Consider the following 18,953-nt stretch of genomic DNA (forward strand, 5'->3'; position numbering starts at 1 on the left):
AACAGGCCCCTGTGCTGTGCACATAATGAAATGGCCTCTGCTGGCATTTAACAAGGGTAATGAATATTAATTGCAGCCAGGGCTGCTGATGGGCAGCTGCAGGCAGCAGGGCTGGCCTCTGTCATGTTGGGGATGGCTCCTGCTGCTCAGGGCTCTTTGGGATGCTCCAGGTGCAGCTGGGCTGTCTCCATCCTCTTCCTCCTGACAGCCTGGCCCTGCCTGTGACACGCTGTTAAACAGCTCCTGGTTTGTCCCAGTGTGCAGCTGCAGGGAGGCTGGAGGGGCAGAGCTGAAACCTCCTTCCAAGTGAGGGAAAAACTCCTTTCAAGTGAAGAAAAATCTTCCACATAGAAGAAAAACCTCCTTCCATAGTAAGGAAAAATTTCCTTCCAAGTGAGGGAAAACCTCCTTCCATAGTGATGAAAAATCTTCCACAGAGAAGGAAAACCTTCTTCCATGGTAATGAAAAATCTCCTTCCAGAGAGAGAAAAAAATCTCCTTCCACAGCAAGGAAAAACCTTATTCCATGGCAATGGAAAACCTCCATCCACAGTGAAGAAAAATCTTCCACAGAGATGGAAAACCTCCTTCCATGGTAAGGAAAAATCTCCTTCCAGAGAGAGGAAAAATTTCCTTCCACAGAGAAGAAAAACCCCCTTCCAAGTGAGGGAAAAACTCCTTCCATAGTGAAGAAAAGCCTTGCACAGAGAAGAAAAATCTTCCACAGCAAGGAAAAACCTTCTTCCACAGCAATGGAAAACCTTCTTCCAAGTGAAGAAAAATCTTCTACAAAGAGGGAAAATCTCCTTCCATGGTAAGGAAAAATCTCCTTCCAGAGAGAGGAAAAATTTCATTCCACAGTGAAGAAAACTCTTCCACAGAGAAGAAAAACCTTCTTCCATAGTAAGGAAAAATCTCCTTCCACAGAGAAGGAAAACCTCCTTCCACATAAGGAAAAATCACCTTCCATAGTGAGGAAAAATCTCCTTCCAGAGAGAAGAAAAATCTCCTTTCACAGAGAGGAAAAATCTCCTTCCGCAGTGAGGGAAAACCTTGCACAGAGAAGGAGAACCTCCTTCCATGATAAGGAAAAATCTCCTTCTAGGGAGAAAAAAAATCTCCTTTTATGGCAAGGAAAACATCCTTCTACAGTGAAGAAAAATCTTCCACAGAGACCAAAAATCTCCTTCCAGAGAGAGGAAAAACTTCCTTCCACAGTGAAGAAAAATCTTCCACATAGAAGAAAACCCTCCTTCTGCAGTGAAGGAAAACCTTCCACAGAGAGGGAAAACCTCTTTCCACAGTGAGGTAAAACTTCCTTCCATAGTGAGGGAAACCTCCTTCCAAGTGAGGGAAAACCTCCTCTGCCTCACCAGATGAAGAAAATCATCATCTCACAGCCTCCGTGGTGTTGTTCATGAACCCTGTGGCTCCCTGGGCTGGATGTTCCCCTCTGGGATGTGATTCCAGCTCCCCTCTCCATCAAGGGGAGCTTTTTCCTGGCCACAGCTTGGCCCTCCAGCTCCAACTCGCATTTCTCCTCACTGATCTTATGGAAAATCAAAATCCTCGTTTACTTCCCTGCAGTGGAGACTCTTGGAGGGTTTTGTGGTTTTTTTTTTTTTTATCAGCTCCTCTTTAATCTGTCACTTTGTTTTATCTGGCAAAGGTTAATTTTATATTCTTCCCTCGCTCTGCTCCTCTCCCCTTTGTCAGCAAGTCCTTTGTTGTTTTATTTTCTGAACTAGCGACTGCACCTCTCTCTTGCTGGGCTGCTGGAGGTCCTGGCTGAATGCTAATTCACCCCTTTGGATTTAAAAATTTAGAGGAGACACCTCATCCCTGCTGCTGAGACATTTCCCTGGGTGCAAATGAATTTATTTTCAATTTTCCTCAGGCAGATTACACCGTGCTTATGCTGACAGAATTATTTGACAGCATCCCCTGATATTTCAGCATCTGGTAGAGAGAGAGCCCAGAAAAAAAATCCTGAGGATGTTTTGCAGTTTGTTTTCCCTTTAATCTGCTCTCTTTGTGGCTTTGAGAGCAGGGAATGGATTGTGCAGCTCCGTGACCTTGATAACGTCACAGGAACGTCCGAATTGTTTGATCCCAGCCCATTAAGTGGTGAGGGGAGACAGAGGGAAAATAACAGAGGGAGGCAGAGCACTGATCCAAATAATTGTCTAAACGCCAACCCCAAGCCAAGCTCATCCTCTGTGCCAGGAATTAGGGAGATGGATGTTCCCAATAATGGGTTTTACCACGGGTGGCGGTGGGGAAAAGGGATGAGCAAAGCATCCGTACATAAAATATCCCAAAGTTTGGGCAGGTTGCACTCCAAAGGCAGCCTTGCCTTCCCGAATTAATGGGCCTTGGCAGCTGCAGCTTGGGATGGATTGAACCCCTGGAGAGCTTGAAGGGTTTTTCATGCATGTTCTGCCCCTCAGCTTCATTTTAAACATGGTTTTAATTATTTCCGTGGCTTTTTGGGAACCAGCAGAAATCAGGGGTTTATTTGTGGTGGGAAGAGCTTCCCCTCCACCAGAGCTGCAGATTCCTCTGGTTTGTCCCAAACCTCAGCATTTGGGAACGTTCTTGGGCTGTTCCACCTCTCCCAGTGCTCAGCCAGGTGTGAACAACTTCCCAAGGGCGCAGACAGAGCAAATTAACTCCCAGCTCCTTCTCCAAGCACTCCATTTGTCCCACAAATACTCCCTGGTGTGCACGGAAGGAGTTTGATGAATGCAGAGGGGGGAAAAACGAGCTCAGCAGATGGAAAGGGCAGATTTTATTGTGAGCAAACCCCCGAGGAGCCTGCAGCACCCTGGGGATGGATGTGTCACCTGTGGGTGACAGAGCTGAGCCAGGGACAGCAGCAGCGGAGGCTGGAGCAGTGCCCAGAGTGGCTGAGCTGGTTCCTTGCTCCCAAGCTCTGTGGGATTGTGCTGGGATGTGGCCACAGCAAAAAAAAAAAAATAATGTTGAGGCAAAATCTGGCTGGTTCCATGCTGGTTTTATTTTGCACCAGCTCAAGTCACCCACTGGATTTTTGGGAGTTTTCCTGAGAGAATTCACCAGGAAAATGCCAAATCCCACCTAAGAGGCATTTTCTTCCTGCTGTTAAATAGAACTGGAAGGGACTGGAAAATGGCAAATCCACCTAAAATCCTGAATAAAATATTCCGATTTAGTGGTGACCCAAAGATCAAATATTTTAATTTAGTTGTGACCAAAATATTTGGATTTAGTGATGACCAAGAGATTCTGATTCAGTGGTGACCAAAATATTTGAATTTAGTAGTGACCAAAAGATTCTGATTTACTGATGACCAAAAGGTTCTGATTTAGTGGTGACCAAAAGATTTGGATTCAGTGATGACCAAAAGATTCTGATTTACTGATAACCAAAATATTCTGATTCAGTGGTGACCAAATGCTTCCCTGCTGCTCCTGTGAGGGAGGGAAATAAAGAACAAATGGAAGGGAACTAATGGAAGATCCAGGGTGGTGTTTTCCCCTCCTGGTTTTTGATGCACATGAAATGCTGATATTTCTGTGATGACAGAATTTCTGTCAGTGGGCTCTGGCAGCCTGAAATCACATTTTCCCTCCTGAGGCAGCCTCAGAGCAGGAACTGTGAATATCCCAGTGAGGAGGCTGAGGGCAGGGCCAGCTGTGGGGACTGATGCCACTTTCCCTTTGCAGTTTCCTGCTTTTTCAACTTCACCAGCCCGTCGGGGACCGTGCTGTCGCCCAACTACTCCGAGGAGTACGGGAGCAGCCTGCACTGCGTGTGGCTGATCATCGCCAACCCCGAGAGCCGCATCCACCTGGCCTTCAACGACTTCGACGTGGAGCCCCAGTTTGATTTCCTGGCTGTCAAGGACGGTGCCACGGCCGAGTCCCCCATGCTGGGCACCTTCTCAGGGAGCCACATCCCCTCCTCGCTGACCAGCAGTGGCCACGTGGCCAGGCTGGAGTTCCAGACTGACCACTCCATGGAGAAGAGAGGGTTCAACATCACCTTCACCAGTGAGTGTGTGTTGGGTTTGTGTGGTGGGGAGGGATGGTGCATATTATATATATATATATATATGTATATATGTGTATACATATATATGTATATATGTGTGTGTATATATATATGTGTGTGTGTGTATATATGTGTGTGTATATGTAAATATGTATATGTATATATGTATATGTATATATAATATATACATATACATATCATATATACATATATGAAATTTCTATATTATATATATTATATATATAGAAAGATATTGTATAATATATATATTATATAGAATCATAAAGTTAGCCATCTTGTCAGAAGGCTAACTTTATGATTATATATTATATATTAATTGTACTTTCATTACTTATGGTTATATTATTTTATGATTATATATTGTATAATTACTTTATGATTATGTCTTATATATTAATAATTACTTTATGATCCTATATTATATAATATATAATCTTATCTTTCATATTAATTAATATATATTAGTTATTGCTTGATTATTATATATTATATATCTTATATTTTTATTATTTAGATTATATCTTATATTAATTTTTTATTAAATATTCTATATTTATTATTATTATCTGGGCATCTCCTCCTCCTCCTGGCACTGGGAAGGGGAAAAATTCAATTTTTCTCAATTTGAGGGTGCAACACCCTCATTTTGGGGACAGGGTCGGGGGGACAGTACAAAAAGTTGCTGATTCTCCTGTTTTCTGTTTCTCTCCTGCTGCTGGCAGCGTTCCGGCACAACGAGTGCCCAGACCCCGGCGTGCCGGTGAACGGGAAGCGCTTTGGGGACAGCCTGCAGCTGGGCAGCTCCGTGTCCTTCCTGTGTGACGAGGGCTTCATCCGCACCCACGGTGCCGAGAGCGTCACCTGCGTGCTGCAGGAGGGCAGCGTGGTGTGGGACAACGCCGTGCTGCGCTGCGAAGGTAAGCCCCAGCGCCTGCCTGCTGCCCATGGGGTAGTTTGGGGTGGTTTGGGGTGGTTTGGGGTGGTTTGGGGTGGTAAAGATCCCATCTCAGCTCTTCCCGTGGGTGTTGTTAGGAAAATTCATCCACAAACACCAGAGGTTTGTGGCCAAAAAGGAGACACAGGAGTCCTGGAACTTTATTCCAATCAAGGCAGAGGCCATGGGGCATTCCACTCAAAGTTTTGGAGGACGCAGCCTCCTTTTTATCCCAATTTCCCAGCTGCATTTCCCTTCTCTCTTTCCCCATTTCTGAGGTACTTGAGAAGTTCAGACTTCCCAGAACACCTGATCCCAGAGATTTCCCTCTAATGTACAACCCTCCCTTCTAATTTCTAATTCTTCCAGAATTTAGGGGTTTTTCCCCATTTCTGAGGTACTTGAGGTACGCCTGATACCAAAGATTCCCCTCTAATATACGACTCTTGCTTTTGATATTTAATTCTTAGGGGATTTAGGAGTTTTTCCCCATTTCTGAGGTACTTGAGAGGTTCAGACTTCCCAGAACACCTGATCCCAAAGATTTCCCTCTAATGTACAAACCTCCCTTTGAATTCTTAATTCTTATGGAATTTAACGGTTTTTCCCATTAATTTTTCTGCGCTGTGATGGTCAGCCCTAGCTTCTGCCTGCTGCCCATGGGGTGGTTTGGGGTGCTGAAGAACCCATCTCAGCTCTTCCCATGGGTGTTGTTAGGAAAATCCATCCACAACTATAGAGGTTTATGGCCAAAAGGAGACAGAGGAGTCCTGGAACTTTATTCCAATCAAGGGAGAGGCCATGGGGCATTCCCTTGGGATCTCTCCAATTTTTAAAGGATGCAGCCTCCTTTTTATCCCAGTTTCCCAGCTGCATTTCCCTTCTCTCTTTCCCCATTTCTGAGGTACTTGAGAGGTTCAGACTTCCCAAAGATTCCCCTCTAATGTACAACCCTCCCTTTTAATTTTAATTCTTAGGGAATTTAGGGTTTTTCCCCATTTCTGAGGTACTTGAGAAATTCAGACTTCCCAGAACACCTGATCCCAAAGATTCCCCTCTAATGTACAACCCTCCCTTTTAATTTTTAATTCTTATGGAATTTAGGGGGTTTTCCCCATTTCCTCCTCCTCCTCTCCTCCTCTTCTCCTCTCCAGGTGAACATTCCTTCAGGGAAAGATATTTCTGGGGGGAATTTTGCAGCCTTTTGGGGTCCAGAATCAAGGTTCTGCCTGTCGGGTCTCACTCTCACATTCCACAGTGTCCAGCCAACACCTTCCAGAATTTTCCACCCCTCTGGAAGGAGGAGTTTGCTGGGGAGGAAGTTTCAGTTCAAATATTCCTGAGCTCTGTTTATTTTCCAATTTTTTTGGTGTGGAATGAATGCTGGGGAATATTTTTTATTGTGGTTTTTTGATGATTTGATGATCAGTTCTTGTTACAGCAGGTATTTTTCTAATAACAATAATAATAATAATAAAAGGTTCTGGTTTGGTGATGCCTCAAAGCTTCCCTGCTGCTCCTGTCAGGGAGGGAATGAAACAAAAAGGAATGGAAGATCCAGGGTGATGTTTTCCCATCCTGGTGTTTGATCCATGTAAAATATCTGATATTTGTGTCATGACGGAAGTTCTCTCAATGGGCTCTGGCAGCTGAGAGACAAAAATTCTGCATTTCCATCTCCTGGCCACAACAGCCAACCCTGCCAAGGGGGGAGCTGGGCTGAATTAAAGGCTTTAATTCAGATTTCAAAGCTTTTTTAAGACTTTCAAGCCTCTGCTCTGGAAAAAAGAAGTGAAGAAGGAGCTCATTAGGACTGAAAATCTTCCTGTGCCCTGTGTTCTCAGGGAAGTGATGCTCTGCTCTGGTATTTGCAGCAATTTGAATAACAAGTGCTGAACTCTTGAGAAGCAGCTCTGGAATATTGAGAAATAATTGGAGTAATTGGCCCTGCCTTGCCTGAGCAGCAGGAATTGCACAGTCCTGGCCATTGTCTTTGGGATTGAAGGAAGGAATCAATTGTTTTCAACAGCTTTTATAGAATAAAAAGCTGGACATTTTTGTATTCTTAAATAATTTTGCTCCTGTCAAAATGTAGGTTTAATTCAGGCCTCCTGTTCCTGTCAAAGCACAAGCCTTGAAATTTACATTTTTTTAAGTGTGGAAGGGAAACATTCATTAAATAATACACTTCTAATCAACTTTTATATGTGATAACCTTCTGCCTTCTCCTCCTGATCACTCTGGTGAGTTCTTTGACTCACCCTTCAGTCTGGACCTTTTAATTACCCTTTTTAAGCAAGGAGAAAAGCTCAGAGATCTAAAATCCTGAAAAATAAATTAATGGGAATGAAGGAGACAGAGAAAAGGGTGGAAATTCTGACAGGAGACCAAGCACAGCTTTGGGGCAGAAAGGAAAAATAATTGCTTTGGAGCCAGCTGAGATCAAGTGACTTTGATCTGTCACCCTTGAGAGCAGCAGGGGAGATTTGGGGATGGGATTGGCACATTTTGAGGTGGTACAAGGGCATGGGGTCATGCACATTGGCATTGGGACTGGAACATTTTGGGGTGGCAGAGGGGCATGGTGACATTGGGGCTGGCACATTTTGGCATGGCACAAGGACACAGTGGCATTGGGATTGGCACATTTTGGGATGGCACAGTGACATGGTGACATTGGGGTTGGCACATTTTGGGGTGGCACTGTGACATTGAGATTGTCATATTTTGGGGTGGCACAGGGGCATGGTGACATTGGGGCTGGCACATTTTGGGGTGGCACAGGGACACGGTGACATTGGGATTGGCACATTTTGGGGTGGCACAGGGACATTGGGATTGGCACATTTTGGGGTGGCACAGTGACACTGGAGCTGGCACATTTTGGGGTGGCACAGTGACATGGTGACATTGGGGCTGGCACATTTTGGGGTGGCTCAGGGACATTGGGATTGGCACATTTTGGGGTGGCACAGGGGCACGGTGACATTGGGATTGGCACATTTTGGGCTGGCACATTTTGGGGTGGCACGGTGACATTGGGGCTGGCACATTTTGGGGTGGCACAAGGACACGGTGACATTGGGGCTGGCACAGGGGCACGGTGACATTGGGGCTGGCCCTGGGTGACTCCTTAGAGGACAAACCTGACAGTTTATGTGATTTTTGTCCCTCTGGTCTCTCAGACCTTGTGTCTTTTTCCCAGAAAATGCCAAGAAGTTCCTGCAGCTCCTGCTGGTGGCACTGGGGACCACGGGGTGGATTTAATGCCCTGCTCTGGTGACATCCCTGGTGGCAGCAAAGCCATGACTCAAATAGCAGGGCTGGGAGGGATTTTTCTGCCACCTGAAATGCCAAGTGACCTTGAAGTTCCCTCTGCTTTTATATCCAATCATTATTTTACACCCTGAGCAGGGCCCAAGGTCAGCCCTGCTGGCTCCCAGGGGGGCCCTGTCTGCACTTGGAGCTGAAACTGCAATTTCTGAGCAGTAAATGTTGGTTTTCCATCTGGCTCTGGTGATTTTTAACTCGTGGTGGGGACAGAAATGCAGGGACGGGGTTTCAAAAGTGGGGACATCTCATGGGGCTACAGCTCTGTGACATTTTTCACCCCAATTTTAAAGAGGTGGCACTCAGGGATTTGGTTTAGAGGTGGATGAGCCTGAAGGTCTTTTCCAGCCTGGATAATTGTGTGGATTTGTGTCCTTTTTGTGTCCCCAGCACCCTGTGGGGGCCACCTGACGTCACCCAGTGGCACCATCCTGTCCCCAGGCTGGCCTGGCTTCTACAAGGACTCGCTGAGCTGTGCCTGGGTCATCGAGGCCCAGCCTGGCTACCCCATCAAGATCACCTTTGACAGGTGCTCACCACCTTGGGCAGCCCCAAATTCCCTGGTTCTTAACCCAAATTCCCTGCTCTGCCCCCAAATTCTCTGGTTCTGCCCTCAAATTCCCTGCTCTGCCCCCACATTCTCTGGTTCTGCCCTCAAATTCCCTGCTCTGCCCCCAGATTCCCTGGTTCTGCCCCAAATTCTCCAAATTCCCTGGCTCTGCTCCCAGATTCCCTGGTTCTGCCCCCAAATTCCCTGCTCTGACCCCGAATTCCCTGCATTTTTGTGTGAGGTGCCCCCAGTGAGACACTCAGGCAGAAGAAAGGACCCAGCCCTGTCCCCATGGTGGTTCCAGGAGGGAATGAGCAGAAGGGAGCAGTGCTGGGGTTTCATTTTCCTCCTGTCCCTCCCAGGTTCAAGACAGAGGTGAATTACGACACCCTGGAGGTGAGGGATGGCCGCTCCTACTCCTCTCCCCTGATTGGGGTCTATGATGGCACCCAGGTGCCCCAGTTCCTGATCAGCACCAGCAACCACCTCTACCTCCTGTTCACCACGGACAAGAGCCACTCTGACATCGGCTTCCAGATCAGATATGAAAGTAAGGACCCCTTGTTCATGGGATTCCCTGCAATTCCCAGCAATTCCCTGCAATTCCCAATCTTCAGCAGCACCACGGCCTCCTCAGGGCACCCTGGGTTTTGTTTCCCCTGTGCCAGGCAGCTCACAGGTGTTGCCAGTGGAGGAGCAGTTTCTGCTTTTCCTGGCATCCCTGACTGGTTTGGCCTCTCCTCCCTTGGGGAAATTCCCTCTCTCCATCCCCTCATTTCAGGGATTTCCCTCTCTCCATCCCCTTACTTTGAGGATTTCCCTCTCTCCATTTCTTCCTCTCACTTTGAGGATTTCCTTCTCTTTATTTTCTCACTTTGGTGGTTTTCCTCTCTCCATTTCCTTCCCTCCCTTAGGGCAATTCTCTCTCTCCATCCTCTCACTTTTGGGATTTCCCTCTTCCCCATTTCCTCCTCTCACTTGAAGGATTTCCCTCTCTTTATCCTCTCACTTTTGGAATTTTTCTCTTTCCATTTCCTCCCCTCCTTTGAGGCAATTCCCTCTCTCCATCACCTCATTTCAAGGATTTCCCTCTCTCCATCCCCTCAGTTCAGAGATTTTCCTCTCTCCATTTCCTCATCTCACTTTGAGGATTTTCCTCTCTCCATCCCCTCATTTCAGGGATTTCCCTCTCTCCATCCTCTTACTTTGAGGATTTCCCTCTCTCCCTTTCCTTCTCTCACTTTGAAGATTTCCCCCTCTCCATCCCCTCATTTCAGTGATTTTCCTCTCTCCCTTTCCTCCTCTCACTTTGAGGATTTCCCTCTCTCCATCCTCTCATTTCAGGGATTTCCCTCTCTCCCCTCCCTTGAGGAATTCCCTCTCTCCCTTCCACCCTCTGACCTTGGGGACAACCACCAACATTTGGCTCAGTCCCCTGGGTGGGCTGAGCTTCCCCTGAGCCCCTCAGTGCCCACCTGAGTGCTGTGCCCTGTTTTCTGTGCCCAGCTGTGAAGCTGCAGTCTGACCACTGCCTGGACCCTGGCATCCCAGTGAACGGGCAGCGCCACGGCAACGATTTCTACGTGGGAGCCCTGGTGACATTCAGCTGTGACCCTGGCTACACCCTGAGTGACACTGAGGCCCTGGAGTGTGAGCCCAACTTCCAGTGGAGCCGGCCCCTGCCCAGCTGTGAGGGTGAGGAAACTGCTTCAGGATGTTCTTGGGGTTGGGAGGCAGAGCTGAGCTCACAGGGTGGGAACATCCAGAGGTGGAGCCCACAGTGGTTCCAGCTGCTGGAAACCTTCCCATGCAGACCACTGCCAAAGCAGCAGCTGGAGAGCTCCCTGTGGCATTAAATCCATGGGTTTTGTTGGATTTTGGTGGGTCTGTCCATGGATTTTGTTGGATTTTCCTCTTTTGGTTGGATCCCACAGGGATGGTGGTTCCAGCTGCTGGAAACCCTGGAAACCCTTCCCCTGCAGACCAACTGCCAAAGCAGCAGCTGGACAGCTCCCAGTGGTGCTTAATCCATGGGGTTTGGTGGCTCTGTCCATGTATTTTGTTGGATTTTGACCCACAAAACCCAATTTGGGTTGATTGGATTTGGGTTCATCAGTCTCTTTTGGATTTTCCTCTTTTTGTTGGGTCCCACAGGGATGGTGTTTCCACCTGCAGACCCATTGCCAAAGCAGCAGCTGGAGAGCTCCCAGTGGTGTTTAATCCATGGATTTTGTTGGATTTTGATGGGTCTGTCCATGGATTTTGTTGGATTTTGTCATTTGGGTTGATTGGATTTGGGTCGATCATTCTCGTTTGTTGGATTTTCCTGGGTTGGGTTTTGCTTTTACTTTTTCCTCCTAGCTTGTGAAAGAGTCTGGATTATTGAACTCTTTCTCTCCTGTTTTTTTGTGTTTTTAGCTCTCTGTGGGGGCTACATCCGTGGCTCCAGTGGCACCATCCTCTCCCCAGGCTTCCCTGATTTTTATCCCAACAACTTGAACTGCACATGGACCATAGAAACATCCCATGGCAAAGGTGAGGAGAGGACTGAGGCAGTGGGAGAGAAACTTTTCCCTGTGAGATCCACGAGTTCCTCTCAGAAATGATGATTCCATTGTCCCTGGACAAAATCCAGAGGGTTTTGACGTCACCTCTTTAACCTTTTAAAGGGAAAATTCTTATCAAGCAGAGCTTTGTGTTATCTCCTGTTCCAGACCTTTGTGGCCTGATCCTAAAAGTCAGGATGTGGATGCAGAGATCCTGACACCATTCCCTGTCCCAGAGAGGGATCTTCCCCTCCTGAGGGATTTCTGGAGGTGCTCAGCTCCTCCTCTCACAGTTTTTTTGGTAATATCTCCCACATGGCCACCACACGAGTCCTGGAATTGCCCCAACTGCTCCAACAATTATTTTCTTGTGACACTTTATGGACTCCCAGGCTGTGCAAGTGGAGTTTAAAAGCAGTTTAATTTTAAAGGTATTTAAATGCCTAAAGAGAGACCATTATTTTTAATCTCATTGCTTCAAAGTGATTTCTTTTCTCCTTTTATTTGTTTTGCTGTTTCTTCTGCAGAGAATGGGGAGAGAAAAAAAAAAAGCCCAACCTCGTGTTTGCAGAGATGTTTTGTGCCACAGTAAATTGCAGACCAGAGCAAAGGTTTAATTGGTCACAAATCCTTAAAAATGAGTTTATAATTAGCCCTTTTTGCTACAGTTCCTCGACCCTTCAGTGCTGGAGGAGCCTTGTGCCCTCTGCTTGGAGTTTTTACTTTAAAAATCTTGGAATTTGGGCATGTTCTCCAGGATAACTGAATTGTTCTTGTGCTGATTCTAGAGGGGTGATGTTATTTGTGTTCCTTAAGCTGGGTTTGCTAAAACTGAGGGTTTAAATTTGCTGTCAGAGGAGAATAAAGTCATTTTGCATTCCCCACATCCCAGTTTTCGGGTCAGATCTATTTCTGTTTTGTGCTTCTGGTAGAAATAGCAAACAATTTGGAAACTCTTGGAAGTTTCCTGCTTTTGTGGAGTTTTGCGGACTAAAAAATGTTCTCCACAGAATGGATATAAAGAATGAATTATCAAGGTCAGTCCTAAGCTTTGGATATAAAAATCCTTTTGGGACAATAAAGGGCAGTGAGGGATAAATTGTGGGATGATCCCACAATTCCTTCATTCCTAATCCCATGGGAAAGGTTCCTTGTTGGTTTCCAGCCTCTCTGACCTTCACTTCTTGGAAGGGAAGAGCTGCATGTGAGCAGCAAAGCTCCAGGAAAAACTTGGAGAGGGCCAGGGATAAATAAATGGAATATTCAGCTGGAATTGGATGCTGTGGGGTTGGATATTGGATCTCCAGAGCTTTCCCTGATCTCCAGAAATTAATAGAGAATGGGCAGCAAGGAGGAGAATCTTCCTCTGGGCTTTTTTTGCAGGTTTCCTGCTGTTTCTTTGGGATGCTGTGTTTTGGGAATGGTGGCATGCAGAGCCAGGGAATTCTTGGGAATTATTTGGGTTATTGGTTTAATTATTATTTTATAATTCTAATTATTTGGGAATTGTTGGGTTAAATGAAATAACCTGGTCAAACCAAGCAGGGATCTCTCCCAAATTCCATCCTGGGGTTTCCTGGAGGATTCTGAGCAGGATCAATCCCAATCCCACACGAGCAGAGGCTCGGGAGCCTGCCCTGAGCTGGGAGATCAGCATGGAAAAATCCATCTAAATGCAAAAAGGCTTTTTATTGCTTGGCATCTCCCTGCCTTGTTAAGTCGGTGTGACAATGCTGTGACAGAGTTCCTGAGCTCAGATCCTGCCTGGCTCCTGCTCTCACTGCTGGTTTTTGTTGATTTTTTTCTTTTTTGTATTATTTTATTTCCAAGCTGGAATTATTTTCCAGAGAATGAGTGTTTCTAATGGTGTTTGAATTCCAGCATGAAAAATCACCTCGCTGGAGGCTCCTGCAGGAGCCTGAAGTGCTTCCCATTGTGTGTCTGGAGGTGTGAAGGGGACTTTAAGTAATCCATTACTCCTCTCTGGCTCATTTACAAATGCAGCAAGGTCACAGCCTTCTCCCCAAATGTTTCAAATCGTTCAAATTGAATTTGGGAGGAAGAGGCAAAATAGTTTTGCTGTGTTTGGCTGGCATTTCCGTGGCTGGAGCTGCTGTGGGGTTTATTTTGGGCAAGAAAAGGTGAATAAAAGTAGGGTATAGGGGAAGGTGTCCCCTCCCATGGGACAGCCCTCCCACATTTCCTTATTTGGGCTTTAGCCCCACCCACCTTCCATTATTTGGATTTTAGCCCCTCCCATATTCCCTTATTTGGGGTTAGCCCATCCCACATCCCCTTATTTGGGTTTTAGTCCTGCCCTCATTTCCTTATTTGGGTTTAGCCCCTCCCACATGTCCTTATTTGGGTTTAGCCCCGCCCACATTCCCTTATATGGATTTTAGCCATGCCCACATGTCCTTATTTGGTTTTAGCCCCTCCCACATCCCCTTATTTGGTTTTACTCCTGACCACATTTCCTTATTTGGGTTTAGCCCTGCCCACATTTCCTTATTTGGGTTTGGCCCTGCCCACATTCCCTATTTGGGTTTTAGCCCCACCCACATTTCCATATTTGGGTTTAACCCTGCCCACATGTCCTTATTTGGGTTTAGCCCTGCCCACAGTTCCATATTTGGGTTTAGCCCCACCCACACTCCCTTATTTGGTTTTACTCCCGCCCACATTTCCTTATTTGGGTTTAGCCCTGCCCACATTCCCTTATTTGGGTTTAGCCCTGCCCACATGTCCTTATTTGGGTTTAGCCCTGCCCACATTTCCATATTTGGGTTTAGCCCCACCCACACTCCCTTATTTGGGTTTGGCCCTGCCCACATTCCCTTTTTGGGTTTTAGCCCTGCCCACATGCCCTTTTTGGGTTTAGACCCTCCCACATTTCCTTATTTGGGTTTTGGCCCTGCCCACATTCCTTTATTTGGGTTTTAGCCCTGCCCACTTTCCCTTATTTGGGTTTAGCCCTGCCCACCTTCCCTTATTTGGGTTTAGCCCTGCCCACATTCCCTTATTTGTGTTTTAGCCCTGCCCACATTCCCTATTTGGGTTTTAGCCCCACCCACGTTTCCTTATTTGGGTTTACCCCGCCCAAATTTCCTTATTTCGGTTTAGACCCACCCACATTCCCTTATTTGGGTTTTGCCCCTCCCACATTTCCTTATTTGGATTTAGCCACGCCCACACACAGGAGAATGGAATAAAACCATTTTTAAGGTCATTTCCCACCCAAATTGTTCCATGATTCTCTGATTCAGCCCATCATGGGAAGGTCCTTGCAGCTGCACCTCTGACACACTTCTGGGAAAGCCTCCCTGACCTTCAAGCTGGGATTCAGTCCTGGTTTTCCAGGCAGGAATTCCTTCTGTAGCACTCTCATTTTTGAGCCCTCCCAACTCCAACCTCGCTGCTCTCCGTTTAAAAGTCATTTTTAGAATAAAGGCTCCCCTGGGCTGCTCCCTCAGCTGCTGCTCTGTCCCTGGAGCAAGTTTGTGTCACCCTGACAAGGGCACAGGAATCCAACATTTCCAGAGCCTGGCCCTGCTCCCACACCCCAGATTTAGGGTTTTTATTGATTTCACTTCCACCAGACCCAAATCCACAATTCCAGTGTGATTTTTCCCCCTGCCCTCGGTGGGGAGCTGGGGTTGGGCACTGGGATGACTCCACCTGTGGTTTCCCCTCTCTCTGCAGGCGTGTTCTTCACCTTCCACACGTTCCACCTGGAGAACGGGCACGATTACCTGCTGATCACGGAGAACTCCAGCTTTGCCCAGCCCCTGCAGCAGCTGACGGGCTCGCGGCTGCCGGCGCCGCTCAGCGCGGGGCTCTTCGGCAACTTCTCGGCCCAGATCCGCCTCATCTCTGACTTCTCCATGTCCTACGAGGGCTTCAACATCACCTTCTCAGGTGACAGCAGTAGCCCGAGCCTTCCTTCTGTGCCTCCCTTCCTTCTGTGCCTCCCTTCTTTCTGTCCCTTCCTTCTTTTCCTTATTTTCTTTCCCTCCCTCCTGCCTTCTCCTATTTTCCTCCCTTTCCTTTTCTCCCTTTTCTTTTCCTCTCTTTCCTTTTCTCCCTTTTTTTTGTCCTCCCTTTCCTTTTCTCCCTTTCCTTTTCTCCCTTTTCTTTTCCTCTCTTTCCTTTTCTCCCTTTTTTTTGTCCTCCCTTTCCTTTTCTCCCTTTCCTTTTCTCCCTTTTCTTTTCCTCTCTTTCCTTTTCTCCCTTTTTTTTGTCCTCCCTTTCCTTTTCTCCCTTTCCTTTTCTCCCTTTTCTTTTCCTCTCTTTCCTTTTCTCCGTTTTTTTTGTCCTCCCTTTCCTTTTCTCCCTTTCCTTTTCTCCTTTCCCCTTCCCTTTTTGCTTCCTTTCCTTTCCTTTTCCCTTTCCTTTCCTTTCCTTTCCTTTCCTTTCCTTTCCTTTCCTTTCCTTTCCTTTCCTTTCCTTTCCTTTCCTTTCCTTTCCTTTCCTTTCCTTTCCCCCTTCCCTTCTTTTCTCCCTTTCTGTCCCTTTCCCCTCTTTCCCCTATTTTTTCCTTGCTGTAGTACCAGATGGGAGCCCCCTCCTGCTGCACCCAGCAGGGCTCTGATCCAGATTTTCCTGACTCCAGGACTCAGGAGGAGGCTGAGGGAAACAATTCCTGCCCAGAGAAGTTCCAGCAATCCCTTGCTGAGCTGTGCTTGCTCAACCCTCACGGTGATGGTGCCTTTGTGCCTTTGAGTGGGTGTGCTGATCCAAAATGCAGATTTTTCAAAGGAAATCCAAATTTTTCAAAGGAAATCCTGATTTTTCAGCAGCTGTCTGTCAGGAGGAGCGTGAGGACTTGGAGAGGGACCAAAGGAGGGACGTGTGGCACTGCAGGGCAGCTCATGGCACTGGGGCAGCCTCTGCTTGAAGGGCACGAGGTGTTTGACTGTGTCCTCTGGGCTGGAGTCCTCCAAGTGACTCCCAAGTGCTGCCATTCCAGGGAATGTCAATCTTTGCTGCCTGAGTGCCCCAGAAGCAATTCCCTACCACAACCAGTGAAGGGCAGGAGCTTTATTGCTGTTCTTCCCTCTGTCCCCGTGTCCTTCCCAGTCCTGAGCTGCCACTCCAGCACCCAGGGAAAGAGAGAAATTCCCATTTTTCCTGTGGAGCTTGGTCTGGCACCCTCCCTGACGGGCAGAGCTGTTGCCATAGATGCAGCTGAAACCTGGTTCCCAGTGCCTTTGTTCCTGGCCTCTGAAGTCAGGGATTTGCATGTGGAAACCAGTCAGAAAATTTCCAATTAACTCCCATTTTGATGAGGGGAAAATGGCTTTTTGCCTTTCAAAAGCTCGCCTCTAATTATAACTCTCATTTTCAGTGTATTTCAAGGTTTCTTTCCTATCTTGAAAAGCAAAACCAGGAGTCAGTTCTATTTTTAGCTCCCTTTACATATATATATGTTAACATACAGGCTTTGGACTTGGAGATGTTGCCAAAAACACCTTCAAAAGAGTTTTCCTTCAGGCTGCTTTGGGGTCAGAGATTTGAGTTTGGCTGTTGGCCAGAATCCTACGTGACCTTTCTTGGAGCAGCAGCTTCAGCGTCCTCCTGCCTTCCCTGAGCAGGATCATCCATTTCCAGGATTAGAAAAGGAGAGGCAGCAGAAATCCCACCCGGATCAATCCATCCTCTCTGGGCTGCAGCACAGGGACAGTGACAAATCCCCATCCCTGTCACTGTGACAGGGACTGGGACCTGTTGCCTTCGGAGGTGGTTGGGATGCAGGGGCTGGGAGGGAGTTGTAGGTGGAGGGGGAAATAGAAATCCTCATGGGTTCACTGAAACTGGATCAAAGCTCAGAGATCCCTTGGATCCTTGTGGCATTTAGAGGGAGGACAGAATCCCTGAGCTGTAGGCTGGGGGTGAAATCCAGGTGGATTTTCATGGTTTGGAATCCTCATGGATTCGCTGCAGCTGGATCAAGGCTCAGAGCTCCTTTAGATGCTCATGTCCTCTCCAGGGAGGTCTGAACCCCTGAGTTTTAGGTTGAGGTGAAATCCAGGTGGATATTCATAGTTTAGAATCCTCATGGATTCACTGCAGCTGGATCAAGGCTCAGAGCTCCTTTAGATCCTCATGTCCGCTCCAGGGAGGACAGAACCCAAGTTGTAGGTTGGAGTGAAATCCAGGTGGGTTTTCATGATTTGGAATCTTCATGGATTCACTGCAGCTGGATCAAAGCTCCCTTGGATCCTTGTGTTCTCTCCAGGGAAGGCAGACCCCTGAGTTTTAGGCTGGGGTGAAATCCACCTGGGTTTACATGACCCAAACAGGATTCCATCCTCATTTTTCCATCCTCCCTGGAAAATGCAGCTGGATCAAAACTCAGAGCTCCCTTGGATTCTTGTGTCCTCTCCAGGGAGTACAGAACCCCTGAGTTTTAGGTTGGGGTGGCATCTGGATGGATTTTCATGGCCCAAACAGGATTCCATCCTCATTTTTCCATCCTCCCTGCAAAATGCAGCTGGATCAAGGCTCAGAGCCTCCCTTGGATCCTCATGTCATTTACAGGAAGAACAGAATCCTTGAGCTGTGGATTGGGGTGAAATCCAGGTGGGTTTTCATGGCCCAAACGGGATTCCATCCTCATGGGTTCACTGCAGCTGGATTAAGGCTCAGAGCTCCCTTGGACCCTCATCTCCTCTCCGTGGAGGACAGAACCCATCTCCCATCCCACAACCCCCGTTTTCCCCCTCCAGAATACGACCTGGAGCCGTGTGACGAGCCCGAGGTGCCGGCCTACAGCATCAGGAAGGGGCTGCAGTTCGGGGTGGGGGACGTGCTGAGCTTCTCGTGCTTCCCCGGGTACCGGCTGGAGGGCGCGGCGCGCATCACCTGCCTGGGCGGGCGACGGCGAGTGTGGAGTGCGCCTCTGCCAAGGTGTGTTGGTAGGTGGTCATGTGCTTTCATTTTGCTTGGCTGGCCCCGCTGTGCTGCACTCCTGAGGTGGGCAGGGATGGACGGGAGCGGCCCTGGGGTGGGTGACAACCCCCAGGATGGATGGGAGCAGCCCTGGGGTGGGTGATGTCCCTGGGGTGGGTGATACCTCCTGGGGATGGATGGGTGACATTCCCCAGGATGGTTGGGAGTACCTCTAGGATGGGTGACATCCTCCAGGGTGGATGGGTTGCGTTCTTGGGATGGGTTGGTGACATGCCCTGGGATGGATGGGAGACATTCCTGGGATGGGTGACATTCCTGGGATGGGGGGGTAATATCCCCTGGGATGGATGGGAACACCCCTGGGATGGGTGGCATCCTCCAAAATGGATGAGAGCACCTCTAGGATGGGTGACATCCCCTGGGATGGATGGGTGACATTCCTGAGATGAGTGACATCTCTGGGATGGATGGGAGCAGCCCTGGGATGGGTGACATCCCCTGGAATGGAGAGGTGACATCCCCTGGGATGGCTGGGAGCACCCCTAGGATGGTTGGGAGCATCCCTGGGATGGATGGGAGCTGGGATGGGTGACATTCCCTGGGATGGAGGAGTGGCATCCCCCA

At 47.9% G+C, this 18,953-nt stretch overlaps 1 protein-coding gene across 1 annotated transcript in view; it reads left to right on the forward strand.

Moving 5' to 3' along the window:
• Nucleotides 1-18,953, forward strand: part of LOC128937664 (CUB and sushi domain-containing protein 2-like) — a 139,811-nt gene that overhangs the window by 44,818 nt on the left and 76,040 nt on the right. The window contains exons 10-17 of the mRNA XM_054277459.1: nucleotides 3,709-4,035; nucleotides 4,780-4,974; nucleotides 8,712-8,850; nucleotides 9,234-9,421; nucleotides 10,378-10,566; nucleotides 11,290-11,406; nucleotides 15,120-15,335; nucleotides 18,146-18,334. Of these exons, the coding sequence (XP_054133434.1) occupies nucleotides 3,709-4,035; nucleotides 4,780-4,974; nucleotides 8,712-8,850; nucleotides 9,234-9,421; nucleotides 10,378-10,566; nucleotides 11,290-11,406; nucleotides 15,120-15,335; nucleotides 18,146-18,334 (1,560 nt within the window). The remainder of the gene's footprint in view (nucleotides 1-3,708; nucleotides 4,036-4,779; nucleotides 4,975-8,711; nucleotides 8,851-9,233; nucleotides 9,422-10,377; nucleotides 10,567-11,289; nucleotides 11,407-15,119; nucleotides 15,336-18,145; nucleotides 18,335-18,953) is intronic.

The sequence above is a fragment of the Melozone crissalis genome, unplaced genomic scaffold (assembly GCF_028551555.1).
Source record: "Melozone crissalis strain CALT ecotype California unplaced genomic scaffold, PUWL_Pcris_2 ptg000020l_1, whole genome shotgun sequence".
Classification (NCBI taxonomy): Eukaryota; Metazoa; Chordata; class Aves; order Passeriformes; family Passerellidae; genus Melozone; species Melozone crissalis.